Here is a 14,181-nt window from a genome sequence, read left to right as displayed (position 1 = left end):
CTCATGCAGGAATACTGAATGCTGACACATTTCCACAGTTCTCTACCCACACATTTTGGCATCTCAAGAATCAATTCAAGTTAATGAGTTTCATACAGTAATGAGAAAGCTGCAAATAAAATGAGACAAAGTTGTGTTACAACAAAATGCGGAATTATGATATGAATAAAACGAGCCTGGATACAACCAGCAGTCAATTAGAATGACAAATTCTGTGTGGTTTCAAATTAAATAATTTTAATGGAGCGTTGTAGGTTAGTACAGTTGCAGGCAGCCAAGAGTTTAGTTGCAAGTGTCCAGGATTTCCAGGCACTGCTACTAATATCTAAGTTTCTAAGGATGTCATTAACAAAGAAAAGTTTATTTAAAGCTTCTTTGTTTAAATGAGGATAAAATTTTTCCCAAGTTCTTGTATCTTCGTTTTTTTAATTTTCAAGCTGTTTTACATCAGAATGTCTTTCGGGGTTTTTTTCCTACTAACATATTTACAACAAAATTGGGAAAAATAACATGTGAAGGCAATACAGTTGTTTCTCCTGACTGTGCTTACAGGCAAGTCTCAAACTTGTGCACGTACAAATGCAGCACTTTGGATCCACCCTTCTCACTGAGGCTGTATTTAGCTCTCAGTTTCTCCATGGACATTTTCCATGTGTACTTTGAGGTAGTCATTCCTTGTAAACTTCTTGTGGCAGAGCTGGCACTCTGCCATGGGGCGGTTGGGGTTGTGAGTCAGCTTGTGCCGGATCAGCATCTTCTTCAGGCTGAAGGACAGGTCACAAACCTGAGGCAGTGAACACAAGACAAAGACAGACAAAGTATTAAAATCTCAAGCATGTATAACACTCCTAAGGTTACATCACTGAGACCACAGCCACACATACCTGCAGTACTTAATAAATGAGCTAGTCTTCCGAAGAAAAACTCCTTCAGAGCACCTGAAAGGTTTTTACTCTGCCTGGAATCTTTTTATGCTGTATATGAGGAGTGGTACCACAGGCACAGGGATGCTGTCTGTCTAAAAAAAGACTCAATCTTCAAAACACCAACACACTGAGGTGTCCTGGTAACATTGTGGTGCTTTGTTCAGGTTTTTTTTAATGCTATTGTTCTATCTGGGATGCAGCAAAATTTGTGACAAAGCATCATGAGCAAACATCAGTTCAAATGAAGTATTTCCTTCCTGACCTCCAGAATGACACCTGCAGCTCCCAAAAGAATCAGTTCCAATTGCTCAGTTGCAAGGAGGGAGGAGTGAGAATGAACAGGTTCTGAAAACTGCAAGATTAACTACTAATGTAAAGGAAACATCGTTGTTTCATCCTTTCTCTGCCTGGCTCAGAAAATGGCAGACATCTGATAAATGAAGGTGCAATTCCTTTGCATTATTATCTGGTGTGCTGCTCTCTCTCCTCCATTGTATTCCCAGCAGTCCACTTCATTCTGCCATTGGAAGAGATGGACAGAGGCATGAGGGACTCTGCCCATACTAAAGCCATTCCTTTATAAAAACCCCTGTACTGAAGTTAAAATGAAAAACAAAAGGTTAAAAGAACAAGTTCAGCAAAGAAAAGTTAGAATTAAAAGTTAAAGCATGACATCAACTCAACTCAAACTGTGCAGTTATACTGTCACATTCACCTACTCTGCAAGGAAATATTCTAGCATGAATTTGACAGGGAAATGAAGAAAAAAAGAAAAAGAAGCAGCTGCTGATTTGACAAATGAAATAGACCAAAGTCATACAATTAAACAGGAATGAACATCCATAGGCTTGCACTCTTAAAATTCCATGTTCATTCCAGACAATATCTCTTTCATACAGAAAAAACCTCAAGAAAGCCAGGACAATTCCTCTGGAGAAAAACAAAGCCTTAAATTTATACTGGCGCCCAACTACTGCAAATGCTGAATGATGACTGATTCCTTTTGAAACCACAACAAGAGCTGACTATCCAAATTAGATCATCTTGACCTCCAGCATTTGGATTTTATGCCAATTAAGGCTAAACCAGTAAATGGCCATAAAATGGCAATGGCCAGAGGCAAGTTTTGTACCCAAAATAATTTCTCCCCACGCTGTGTGTGCTGCTGCACCAGAACATTTTTGACTTTATGACATGACGTAATGCTGAAGACCTTCATGCAGCAACTGCAGCTCTCCAGCTTTCCCCCAGTGAATAATCTCTGAATACACCTCTTTGAGACCCAAGCAACAGCCACCCTTCATTACTGACAGAGAACCTCAACTGCAGCACCCACCGGCCAGCTCTGAGCACTGCTTTTGCCACAGCCAGGTTGGTTGCCCCTTCACAGAGCACACAAGGGGAACCCAGAACATCTATCTAATAACAGCCACAAATCCCAGTGTGTTACAAGTGTCACACACTCATAAATACTCCATGTTTCTTGAGAGCCCGGAGGCCAATCAGGGATACACCCAAGACAAGATGAGTGTTGTGTGTATGTTACACACATCTCTTCATTTCTAAAATAAACAGCTTATAACACAGCCTCAAAGTACTTGTCATTCATTTATTCTGCTGATGTGACCAATGTAATGTGTCCTGTTCCTCCAAGGCTCTAACATGTTGTGCTACCTTCCTTCTTCAAAAAAACACATGGAATGCACAGGATTGTTAAAGGTATGGCACATCCTGTGCTGCTCTTATGCAAAAAAAAGTTTTGGGGATTTTTTTAAAGAGTTTGATTTGTATATCAATTTTGTAAGTACGACTGATACTTTACAGATTTACAATCAGTCTTGCTCATGTGCACTTGAGCTCTAATCAGTCTCTTCAAAATGATCAAAGTTTTGGTCAGGCAGGGAGGATGGAAAGACTGACATTTGAAATAAAGTGTAAGGTCAACCAGAGGCAGAGTAGAAGGAAATACTGTATTGGAAAGAAACCAGGACAGGCAGTACTTGACCCTTCTGCCCCCCAAAAATAATCTATTGTCTCTGAGAAACTGAAGTTCAATTGGCCTTCCAGTAAAAAACAGGCTGGTCTGGAGAGGGCAGATATCTAATTTTCTTTGAAAAATTGCATTTCTATTTCCATATTTCAGTTATTTTCACTGTTCTAGGTGACATGTATTAGAATTGCCATCTTAAAATGGGAATATTCAATTTCCACTATGATCCATGGGATGTGAGATCTTTGATACATAAGGGTCTGAAAATGCTTTTGCTGACTGATAAGACACAGAAATGGACACATAAATAAACTGCAGCACCTCCCTCAAACAGAGTACAAGGATGAATTTCACATGTAACTCAGTCCTGCACTGTAATGCCTGTTCCATGTGCCTGAGAGAGAGTGAGACAGGAAGAGAAGACATGATTTTTATTTCTGACCCTGGAAAAGAAAATCTATTTAAAGCAAAAATATAGACTAAAAGAATTGGTATGTGGTATTCCAGAGATAAGAACTTGTGGAAGCTGCTGTCATAAATTACCACTCAAGTCATTATATGAAAAAATAATGAGAGCATCTAAAGCTACCTTGAGCAGAATAAAAAATTGTAGGTGAAAAATCAGGTAGTCCACAATAAATGCCTCCCCATAGGGACGTTTTTCTGTAATTGTCCACTACTGCTTTTCCTGTAACTGCTGCATAAACATCTGGAATCATGCAATGTGCAAGACAGCGCTGGAGGAATGGGCTGCTCTGGGGGACATTTACTGTGTCCCCAGCATGTGCAGAACAGGAGCCCAGGTGAAATAAGGAGAAATGACTGAAAACATCAATTTTAGCCATCTACAAGTGTGCATTAAGTAACAGACCATGGTGGGCACCTGGGTGACCGGAGCATGCAGGAGTGAACAGTGGAGGCAACTGCTCTTATGTCCAAACCCCAAAAGATCAGCAGCCTCTGGCAGTGTGCTCTCAACAAAAGGCTCCTTCTGAAGGCTGATTTTGGTGAAACAAGGTAGAAAACTGAAGTACAAAAAATATCACCAGTAACTGAAGGCACACTCTGAAGATTTCTCAAGTGAAGGACTAGGATTAGACACAGATCACAGCAGCTTCTAGAAATGCTATGGTTTGGGAAAGTACATGTCTACTTGATTAATGAGGAAAACTGAAGGAAAAGCTGAAACAGGGAAGTACGCTTTCATACAGCTCATATTGCTAATTAAAGCAAGGAAAAATGATAAAATATAACCACCATACCAAGTCACTCTGCAAAAGCACACTCTGAATCCAATAGCAGTGAACCTTGGATCCACAGTGTGGGAAAAACTGCATTTACACAGCAAGCTGGCCAAGAGCTGCTAAACAGTATAACAATCTGAAAGCTGAAAAAGTTATTGTCAAATGATTTGGAGTTAGAGAAATCCTCAAGGTACTACCCAGAGCCAGGCTGAGATTATCCCAAAAGAATACAGCAAATCTCTTAACTTATAGACGTCAGCAAAATATCTTAGTTGAACTTTTTCATGAAATTAATATATTTTATTCTCAATGAAATGACATCAGATCATTCATTAAAAACCAGAACAGTTAACAGACCCTTGAAACTTTCCTGCCAAGCTGTTATTCTAATTTTGCATCTAATTATATAAATTTCTGAGGAAATTCACAGCTGCTCAGACTGAGCCATCTAGGATATATAATTGAGAGCTGGCACTCGCCTGTGACTGCCTCATGAAGACTCAGTACCACAAAACAAAACACCTACACTAATTCTACACCCATTCTGATGCCTTCCTTTAAATCCTTGAGCAACAATTTTGGCATTTGATAGCTCTGGAAGAGATTATTCCCCAACAGTTTCTGCACATTAAGCCTTCCCACCTACCTCCCAAAAGCTGAGAGATGTTGCACACAAGGGGGGCAGGCTGCACCAAGGGTACCTGACAGTGATCTATGAACTGTCACAGGATATGCTGCATTTCAGCCCTGCGAGCGTGCACAGCATCCCAGATCCCCTCACTGAGCAACAAGAGGCTGTGGGCAGATGTTGAAAATATCAGACCAGATTTCACCAGAAACAGCCAATTCTGAATTCATATTTGTGTCATTCAACATCAGAAGCATTGAGATTCCATGTAATAAATTAAATCCCTTTTCCTACACCAGCTAATCTCCAACTATTAACCTGTCATACAATTCATACAGGAACCCAAGCAGCGTGAACTTGTAAATGGTAACGTACAAATTGCATTACTAATGGTGAAAATAACCCTTATGGGATCCAAAACCATAAAATGAACGGGTGTGCATGGCTCTTGGCAAGCAAAGAGGGTACATGAAATTCCCTGAACGGTCCTGAATTCCTTGGGCAATCCAAGCCCATGCCACAAGCTGTAAGTACAAGGCCACAATACCCCTGCAATTCAATCCTGAGGCTGAGAAGACAAAGGGGAAAGAGGAGAGGAACTCACATCACACTGGAAGGGCTTCTCCCCGGTGTGGGTCCTCATGTGCTCGTCCAGGCCTCGCTTCTGACTGAAAGCCTTGTTACACTCGGAGCACTGGTACGGCTTCTCCTGCGCGCAATGACAACAGCGAGCGAAAGTGAGTCAACACAGAGCCCAGGCCATTAAAGGAGTGGAATTCCATGCTGGATGGTGCAAGTTTTATTTTCTCTCCAAGGTATTACAGTCAGTGAAAACAACAGAAAACGACTTTCAAATGATTAAGTGAAAGCTGGGAAAGCTGTGGCCTGACAGTTTCCACTTCAGCACCCACTTATGAATTAATTATCCGTTCCAGTCTTTCAGACTCAGCCATTTGGGGAGCCTGCTTTTTGTCACGTGAAAGGTACAGAAACATACAATTCCAATGTTCTTTCATTTATCCCCCAAAAATGCTTAAAGCACACAGACAAGTAAGATTATCTACAGAAACTTTGAGTTTGTCTGGAGGTTTCCAAGCAGGGGAAGAGGACGTACAAGGAAAGCAGAAAAACTTACTTTGAAAAGTGGTGACAGAAGGTTAATCACATACTCATTGCAGAATCTCAAAAGAAGTGCAGATGGCAACGAAACCATCTGTATTTTTATTAGAACTATTGGTTAGCAGCTACTGTAAAACATGATGTTAGAAAAGTTGCAATCTCACTAACCTGAAACAAATAATTAGAGATAAATAAGGAAACCCACTTCTGTAAAGATTTTTTTTTATGTTCTTCCTTCATATAGAAATTTTTATAGGTGCAATTCCTCCTCAATTCCACTAAAGTTACAGAAAAACTGTATAGAAATCAACAATAAATCAATTAAATGCAAGAATTAGCATTATGGCAGTGCACATGGCCTCATTAAAATTTTCATGTTCTAGAGGCACCCTTATTTTTGCACCAACTAGACTTCCTTCACTCTTGTTCTACCTTTTTCTGTGGTCTCTAATTCTGTACTGCTTAAGTTCTGAAGAAAGGTATTTTAAGAAAAGTAAATGCTTTTTACTAAATTAAATTGAAAGCAATGACTATAAATCAATAGGCCAAAGAAAGCAGCTAGATCTATGAATTAACAAATAATAGGCAGTAATCAAGTTCTTAGGGGAGATGATGTGGGATCCAAGGATGAATGAGATGGAACAACTCAGGCATTAAAGCAACCAAAAGAATAAGCTGGTTATTGAATTCCTACTCTCAGTCTCTGGGAACCATCAGGTCTCCATTCACCATACACCTAACACAGTGCACAATCAATTAGTGCTGGCTCTGTCCCAGTCTCTCTCTTTAGGGCAGGTCCAGAGACCTCAGTGGGGCAAAGATGGGGTTCTTTTATTTCACAGTCTCCTCCCACCAGGTTTCCTAGAAAAGGCAGTGTTACTGCCATGATTCTTCAGTAGACAGCAAAACATAACAAATTTCCTAAAAAAGATCTGAATTGATCTGCAAAAAGAAAAAAAAATATCATCTAGACCAAGAAGTTCATGTCACAAGGAGCTTTGCTGACTTGACTAAAGATTTCATGGAGCAGGGTCTGCGTTTTTAAGGGAAATGTACGAATAAGCCATGTGAAAAGCAGGTTTCTGCAACAACCCTTTAATTGGTTTTGCATTGTGGTTAACACAAACCACATTTCTGTGAGTTCTCCAAAAGCAGCCTTTCTGTGTGGAGGCTGTTCCCCAGAAAGCGCAAAGTGAAGTATACGATGTGCACATCTTAAACACCTACAAAAGCATTCACTACTGCAAGCTGCCCCAGGTGGACTGGCTCCCTTTTTATTATCTTGGTCTTCAGCTAACTGAAGAACTGACTTGATAATGACCAGGTCAGTCATTCCAGTGCTAAATGGATTTCAGGATTCTAATTTGGACAAAGAGCCATTTTAAACTCTGGGAAGCTGGAGTCACAAACCTGGGCTGTATTATCTTCCCCCAGGTTATGTTTGGCCATTCTATATTTTATATTTGTATTATTCTCTGTGGCTAAAATGGTCTATCTAACACCCCCTTGGCATTTGTATTGAAATTCACATCTGTAGTGCATGAAACACATCCAAAGCTGTCTTTGATCTAATTTTAGATCCCTTCCATCTGTGTATTCCAGTGACTTCAGCAGACATGACTGATTCACACCAGCCTCCTCTCTCCTGAGTGAAGCTGCCCTCCATTCACATCTATGTCTGTTTCAGGAAAACCAGTAGTGCTGCCCAGAGCAAAACTTGGCCCTCAGTTTATCTCCAGAGAAAAAGACTCTTTTTTGTTGTTGATTTTGAAGAAAACATCATCCTCACAGATCAATTTCTTCAAAACAAAACATTCTGTGCTTTTCCCTTTCTCTCTGCTTCCTCTCCCCCTCATGTCAAATTTCCATCGCACAATGGCTGGAGAAAGCAACACTTGTAACATGGAAAAAGTGGTATTTGCTTGGCATAATCATCACTGCTTTAAATGTGAGCAGAAAAAAAAAAAAAGATAAAAACCATAGCAACAGGTCTGAAAAAGCTAATGCCACCACCACAGGACAAAAGGGGCCAACACTGAGATAAGAAAAAAGCTGGAAAAATTTAAAACATGAAGAAAAAGGAAAAACCCGCTAACTATCAACAAAACAGGAGCTCATTGGGAAGATGATCCAAATCTGACTTCAGAGGAGTTAGCAAGTGCTGGTACGATAAATCTGCCCTCTGCTGAAGAAGCATCTGCCAGGCCATGGCTGTGGTGGCAGCCAAGCTGAAGGGTTACATGTGTTTTCTTTTATTGACCGTCTAAACGAGGAAGGGAGCAGGGAGAGCGAGAGAAACAGGACATGGCTGATACTGCAGTGATTTAATATCTCAGTTTTAAGCATGCCAGGTATGAACAGAAATATGCAGGTCAGGATTTACAACCTTCCTGCCTCTGAACAGGAGGCAAGAAGAGCCAAGCAGAGCCCAATGGTCCTCTGGAAGGTGCTTTGCTGTAAGACTGACCCATGCTGGCCCAAAAGCTCCCATCTCTGGTGGGTTTCACCATTAAAACTGAGAGAAATTAAACATTTTCAAAACCACATCAAATAAAACAGGGCCTGCAGTACACACTCCTGTGTCTGTCGACGGCTCAATCACAAATCACACCTTGAATTCTAAGCAAGTTGAGCTTTGCACTAGAAAGACCTCACTCAAAACATGACAAATCTCAAGGACATTTGGTGAACCTTCAACAGCTTGACACAAAGAGTGCACAGAGTGTCCTGCAAGCCCAGCAGATGGAATTACTCAAATGCAGAATATGTGAACTGCCAGCTGCTGCTGCAGCTGCCTGTATGTCCCTTAAGAACTATAAATACATTATGCACACTAAGGTAGCACTTGTGCTCTGTAAACCTGGCAATATTGGTTACACAGGTGAAACGGGAATGACTTCAGTAGGAGTCTCTCCAAGTTGCTTTCTAAACCTGAATTTAGAACTATTTCATCAGCTCAACAGTTACAGCAAGACAAACATAATTTAAATATTATTATTAATATTATTATTAGCATTATTACCCAATAAACATATCTCAGATGAAAATAAGAGTAAGGAACACAACTACCAACTTGATGGGCCTATATTTTCAACATGCTGAAAACTGAAACTTGAGAGAAGCTCAGAGAAAAAGGAAAAGCTAATCAGGTCTTGTATTACATGTAAATATTTACACTTGTGACGAGAATGTGACAACTGACAGGAATAATGGTGATGCTACAGGACACAAAAAGCAATTAAAATAAATAATCCCTTTCTTTCCATTATTCTAAAACAAAGCCTTCCTTTGCTCACAGAAAAATCTTAAAAGGTCTGTTCATGAGACACTGCTAGAGTAATATTATCTGCTTTTAAATGGCATTTTATGTGAAAATTTTGAAAATATTCATATTACTGTTACTAAATATGATTTATATGCTGGCATTATCACCTGAACAGAGGGTTAATAAAAACCTGGTTTGAAAAAACTTAAGGAAAATGGAAAAATGTGGCCTAGAATGAACAAACATGACCAGCCAGATAACATTAAAATACACCAGCCATGTCTGCAGCTACCAGGAGCTAATTACTCACAAAGAGAAATCTGAAATCCTTCAGCTTTGCCAACCTGAAAATGCAGGAAATCTGCTTACACTTAAAATCACAGATAGCCCAAGTTAATGGACTCCAGTTTTGTATCTAAGTGTGAAAAAAAATTCAAGAACTAACAAGATGCTCTCTCAGAACTAGAAAGTTTCTGCAGGTTACAGCAAGTGGCTGGCCCAGAGACAGAGGCCTACTTAAATTACTGACATAACATTGACACTGGAACACAAAGGGTGATGAGAATTTACAGCTCTACAGAAACAGTAGGGATTTGAAACTTATAATATTAAGCCTCAATTAAAAATCACTTACAAGAACATGTTGAAAAGCAAAATCCTTTAAAAAAATATTTCCAATGATTCGAGCAGGCCAAAAAATTTTCCTGTTAAAACAACTGTGAAATCATTCTGGCAGATTTAAACAAAATGTGACTTTTATTTGAAATGGCTAATGGTTTCTTTAGAACAGGTCTCAATTAATTCAGTTTTAGGAGTATTTTAAAAATAATCTTTTCTGCAATAAAATTTATAATTAAAACAAAAGCATGAATGTTATCTGAAATGCCTGCCAGAAAAAAACCTGCATTTCTTAGAAAGGTCTAGTATATGCAATTCATAGGGCTTTACCATATCATTAACTTTCAATTTTCCATGACAGTCCTGCCCATTTGCTGCCCATAAACTGAAAAGTTCTCATTTCTTTGCAATTTTTTGAACTTCTGAGGTAATTTATGGCCCTAAAATTTAGTGAAGGAGAGTTTATGTAATCAGCATTGATGAAAACTCTATAGATGTTCACCTGCTCCTGGAAAACAACAATATCAATATTGAAAAAGTACATTTTCACTCTATGAGGAAGGCATGATCATCAGTCAACATTACATAAAAAAGTGTGAAAATATAAGTGCAGTGGTATTCTAACCTTCCACAGTCTGTGTGCAAACACAGATTCCAGAAGCAAAGAAACCACAGCCCTGGCAAAGTCATCATCCTCAGGTAGATGGATGGGAACTCAACCCCTATCTCATCAACAGGGAAATATAGATAAAATCCAAGGTGGAAAAACCCCTCCAAATTCAATCAACACATCATATTATCGCATTACTCACTGTCATGTGAAGTACATGTCTATCTTTAGTACACAAAGAAATATTTTTTTACAACAGCATTCTATGGTGCTTCTAAAACACACAACACTTCCTCAAACTTTAGGTTCAAATATTACCTGAGAAACACAGAAAAAGTGAAATTATGTCCATACTGTCCTTGCATTATTTCTCATTTACTATTATCGTAATACTCCTTGGGGCCTGCCTCCTCCTTAAAGAAGAGGGGGCAGTGTAAAGTTCCAAATGAGTGCCTTGGAGAGCCTGTTTAACTCAGGACCTGCCCTTGGTCAGGGAACAAAAACACTGTCTGCAAGAGTCCTCTACAGGAAACTGCCTCACTTCCACACTCACCATGATTTATCCCTATGCCCATGAAATCCATAAATAAAACTCGAAATTATTTCAAGGTTGGCTAATTCCTACACATATTGTAGTTTAAACCTATTTAAATATTAATGTGTTTTAAAATAGTAGGCACTTATGCATGAAACAAAAATTATACACTGAAATGTCTCTAATCTTTAAATTACCTCAGAAATGTACCTCATTTAAGCACAGGCTGGCAGCTTCCACCCACTGGAACTCAGATTTTTAAAGCAGTTATAAAAATTAAATATACCTGTTATATGTAAATATGAAATATTCAAATCAAGTCATGAAAAGCCATTTTCAAATAGCTTCAACTCTTTCTGTTTTCCATCACTGAATCCAACTGCAATAAAATCACCATTCACAGAAGTAATGAAAACATCAATTCAACATGACAACAACTCTGGGCACCTATCAATGGCCGTATTTCCAAGCATTAGCAATTCTATTGCTACAACACAGAATAATTTTTCCACATGTTTAAACTCAAACATTGCCATGTTAAGTCAGGCCCTGAATAAAGCCTTAGGAAAGAGCTGAAGTCTCCTGCAGTGTGAGGGTTGGAAATGTGCATGTAACTCCCTCAAAGCTGATATGGTCTGTAAACTCATTTCATCACCAACTTCAATAAGTTCCTCATTTATGTTTTCCTAGGCTGTTATATTTCTCCTTAAGGGAAAAAACCTCAAACCCATCAAACCATAAAGCAAACACATTCACTTTCATAGAAACAAATTAGTGCTCAGGTGACATTTTACCATCAAGTGGGTGGTGTTTTCTCCCTGCCCTGGCCAGCAGGGGTTTGGCCTTACCTTCTCTGTTTACTCCAGAGCTGGAGCTGACACCTGTGGCCACCCAGGCTGTGCTCACTTCAGCAGCTGCCAGACTTTAATCAACTTTCTCCAATGATTTTTCCAGCAGCCTTTCCTGATCCCCAGCATCAGGTCTGGCATTTAAGCCCACTGGTAAAATACACTGAGATTTAATCTCTACTGTCTTTGGTGAATGCCACAGTATTACTTTAAAGCTACTTTTCACAAACTTTCTGGCCAAAAGACCAGATTCTTTTTTTCAAGATATTTATAATAAAAAATTTATCATTGCAGCAGGGTGCTATGATTGTGTTTATTTCCACATTGCTAGGCTCAGCTGATAGAAAACACTTTCAGTATTCATGCATCTCGCTATTTACTTTCAACAATGATTTTGCATGCAAGAATGAATTTCAAATAAAATGCATGTGTAGGAAAGGGTAAAAAAGAAAGAGCAAACAACCTTACACCATGTTTAAAAGTCAAAACATGGGATGACTGAAAAGAGAAATTTTAGGGGCGACTTCCTGGTTTTTCTAGTTCTTAGAACTGACAGAAGGACCCAAACCTTTGGCAAACACAGTGCATTTTTTATTTCCTAATCTTTAGTTCATCTTTGTTTAAACAGCCTAGGAACATAGAATAAGTCCTGGTGCATTAGCACCAGGGGTCTCAAATGCTTTCTGCACAGGTTTCTTTCTTCCCTGGAGAAGTCCTTACCTGGTGCAGTTAGAACACATCTCCTTCAGAGTCAGGATTCAGATCACAAGCCCTCACTTCAGGACAGACACCCCTGAACAGCTCAGCAGCTTTTTCCTCTGCTCAAGGGGGGTTGGTTTGGTTCTGAATTCCTGACAAGCATCAATCTACTACTAAGATTAAATAAATCTTCACATTCTGGCCAAGACACAAATGGTGTCTTCCCCATTTACCTCTCAGTATTGCTGCTCCCACATTTCCTTTCCTTCCCTTTCCAATTCCCTTCACCACTCTGTTCTTCCAAATCAGCTAAAATACATACTTATTCCCTTGTACCTGCACTAATATTAGTACAAGCTATTTACAAATACCTGGTAGTAATATTTACTCACCTGAACAATAAAACAACAATAGCTTATTATCCTGTAGTACTCCATGGATAATGTTCTGCAGAACAGACTCTGGCATAACTCCTTTTCCTGGCTTGAAAATCCATGGAAGTCAGTAATAAACTTTGTTTTTATTAATATTTTCAACCCTTTTTTTTCCCCTCCTTGTCCTAAGACCTCCTTTGATTTTTTAGCTGTCCAGTTCTACTCAGATATTAAACAAGGTGAACTGGGGGGAAGAGGGGAAGCTGGGACATGCAAGATTATAGCAACAGACCTCAAATAAGAAATTACTATTAATGTAAATGTCATCAGTACTGCTTGTTGTTACTTCAAAGTAAAAAAAATATTTACATGGAGATAAATGAATATGCAATGGCAAGCCAATATGAATGAGCCTCACTGTCCAGTTTTGGGATAAGAGCAGCATCATCATAAAAAGAACCAAAATCTAATCAAGTCTAAAAATGTTGGGTCTGCACATTTTAATCCTACAGCATAGCTGTGGGGATGACCAGCAGTCTTCTTAGCCCCTTCACACACAAAAATATGAAATGTGACCCTTGAGATGTAGATGATCAACACATCTCAAGTATATGGAAATACTTCGATTACATTTGGCGTGCACTGAGTTCTTTGTACCTCTAAGAATGGTATTTGGCCTCCATGGTACAGTAGAGCATTTCCTGAGACATTTTAAAACAAACTTGATTATGTCTAAAGCCTGTCTAATTACAGTGTCTACATATATTAAAAAGAAATAGGCACTCCTTAAAATTTATTTTCCTAACTCCTTCCTTTCCTATCAGCTAAAAAATGCTTAGAAGAAAACATCACTTGGTGTAAATCACTGTAGACTCTAAAAGCCTAATAACATTATTTTTCCTCTATTTTTCTTCTACAGAGGCTAGGGAGTGTTTGTTGTTCTTACTCAAACTGTATGAAAAATCAGGAAAGAAAAAAAGGATTTGGCACCATTTCAGAGCTTGTTTACTCCTCAGTCATGCAGAACTTAGATGGGTCATGAAATTTCTCCTAGTGCAAACACAGTTAAGAGGGGACAGTAACAACAGAAAAGAATTTATAGCACTTCTTAAAGTGATTTAACAGCTGGAAAAAAAGGAGAAACAACTAACAATATGAGACTAGCCTGTTCCCAATGAACTACCAAGAGTATTGCACAAACTACTCATTACTTGCATAGCCTGGGGTACAAAAGCTACAACTTTATCCAGCACCTCAGACATAATATGCTTAAAACCAACACAGAACAGTAGAAATTTAAACAGTTTTTAATTTTACTTATTTAG

At 39.0% G+C, this 14,181-nt stretch overlaps 1 protein-coding gene across 3 annotated transcripts in view; it reads right to left on the bottom strand.

The window, feature by feature from the left end:
• Positions 1-619: 619 nt before the first annotated feature.
• The window catches only part of PRDM5 (PR/SET domain 5), a 58,340-nt gene continuing 44,778 nt past the window's right edge, over positions 620-14,181 (bottom strand). For 2 of the 3 annotated variants that reach the window (XM_054283876.1, XM_054283877.1), the window contains 2 exons: positions 5,393-5,497; positions 620-784 (listed from right to left, as the gene is read on the bottom strand). In XM_054283876.1, the coding sequence (XP_054139851.1) occupies positions 620-784; positions 5,393-5,497 (270 nt within the window). The remainder of the gene's footprint in view (positions 785-5,392; positions 5,498-14,181) is intronic. The other variant, XM_054283878.1, reaches the window with a different exon arrangement.

Source organism: Melozone crissalis, unplaced genomic scaffold (genome assembly GCF_028551555.1).
Source record: "Melozone crissalis strain CALT ecotype California unplaced genomic scaffold, PUWL_Pcris_2 ptg000039l_1, whole genome shotgun sequence".
In the NCBI taxonomy this organism is placed as follows: domain Eukaryota; kingdom Metazoa; phylum Chordata; class Aves; order Passeriformes; family Passerellidae; genus Melozone; species Melozone crissalis.
The sequence above is the reverse complement of the archived record's forward strand: the minus strand, read 5'-3'. Positions and strand labels throughout refer to the sequence as shown.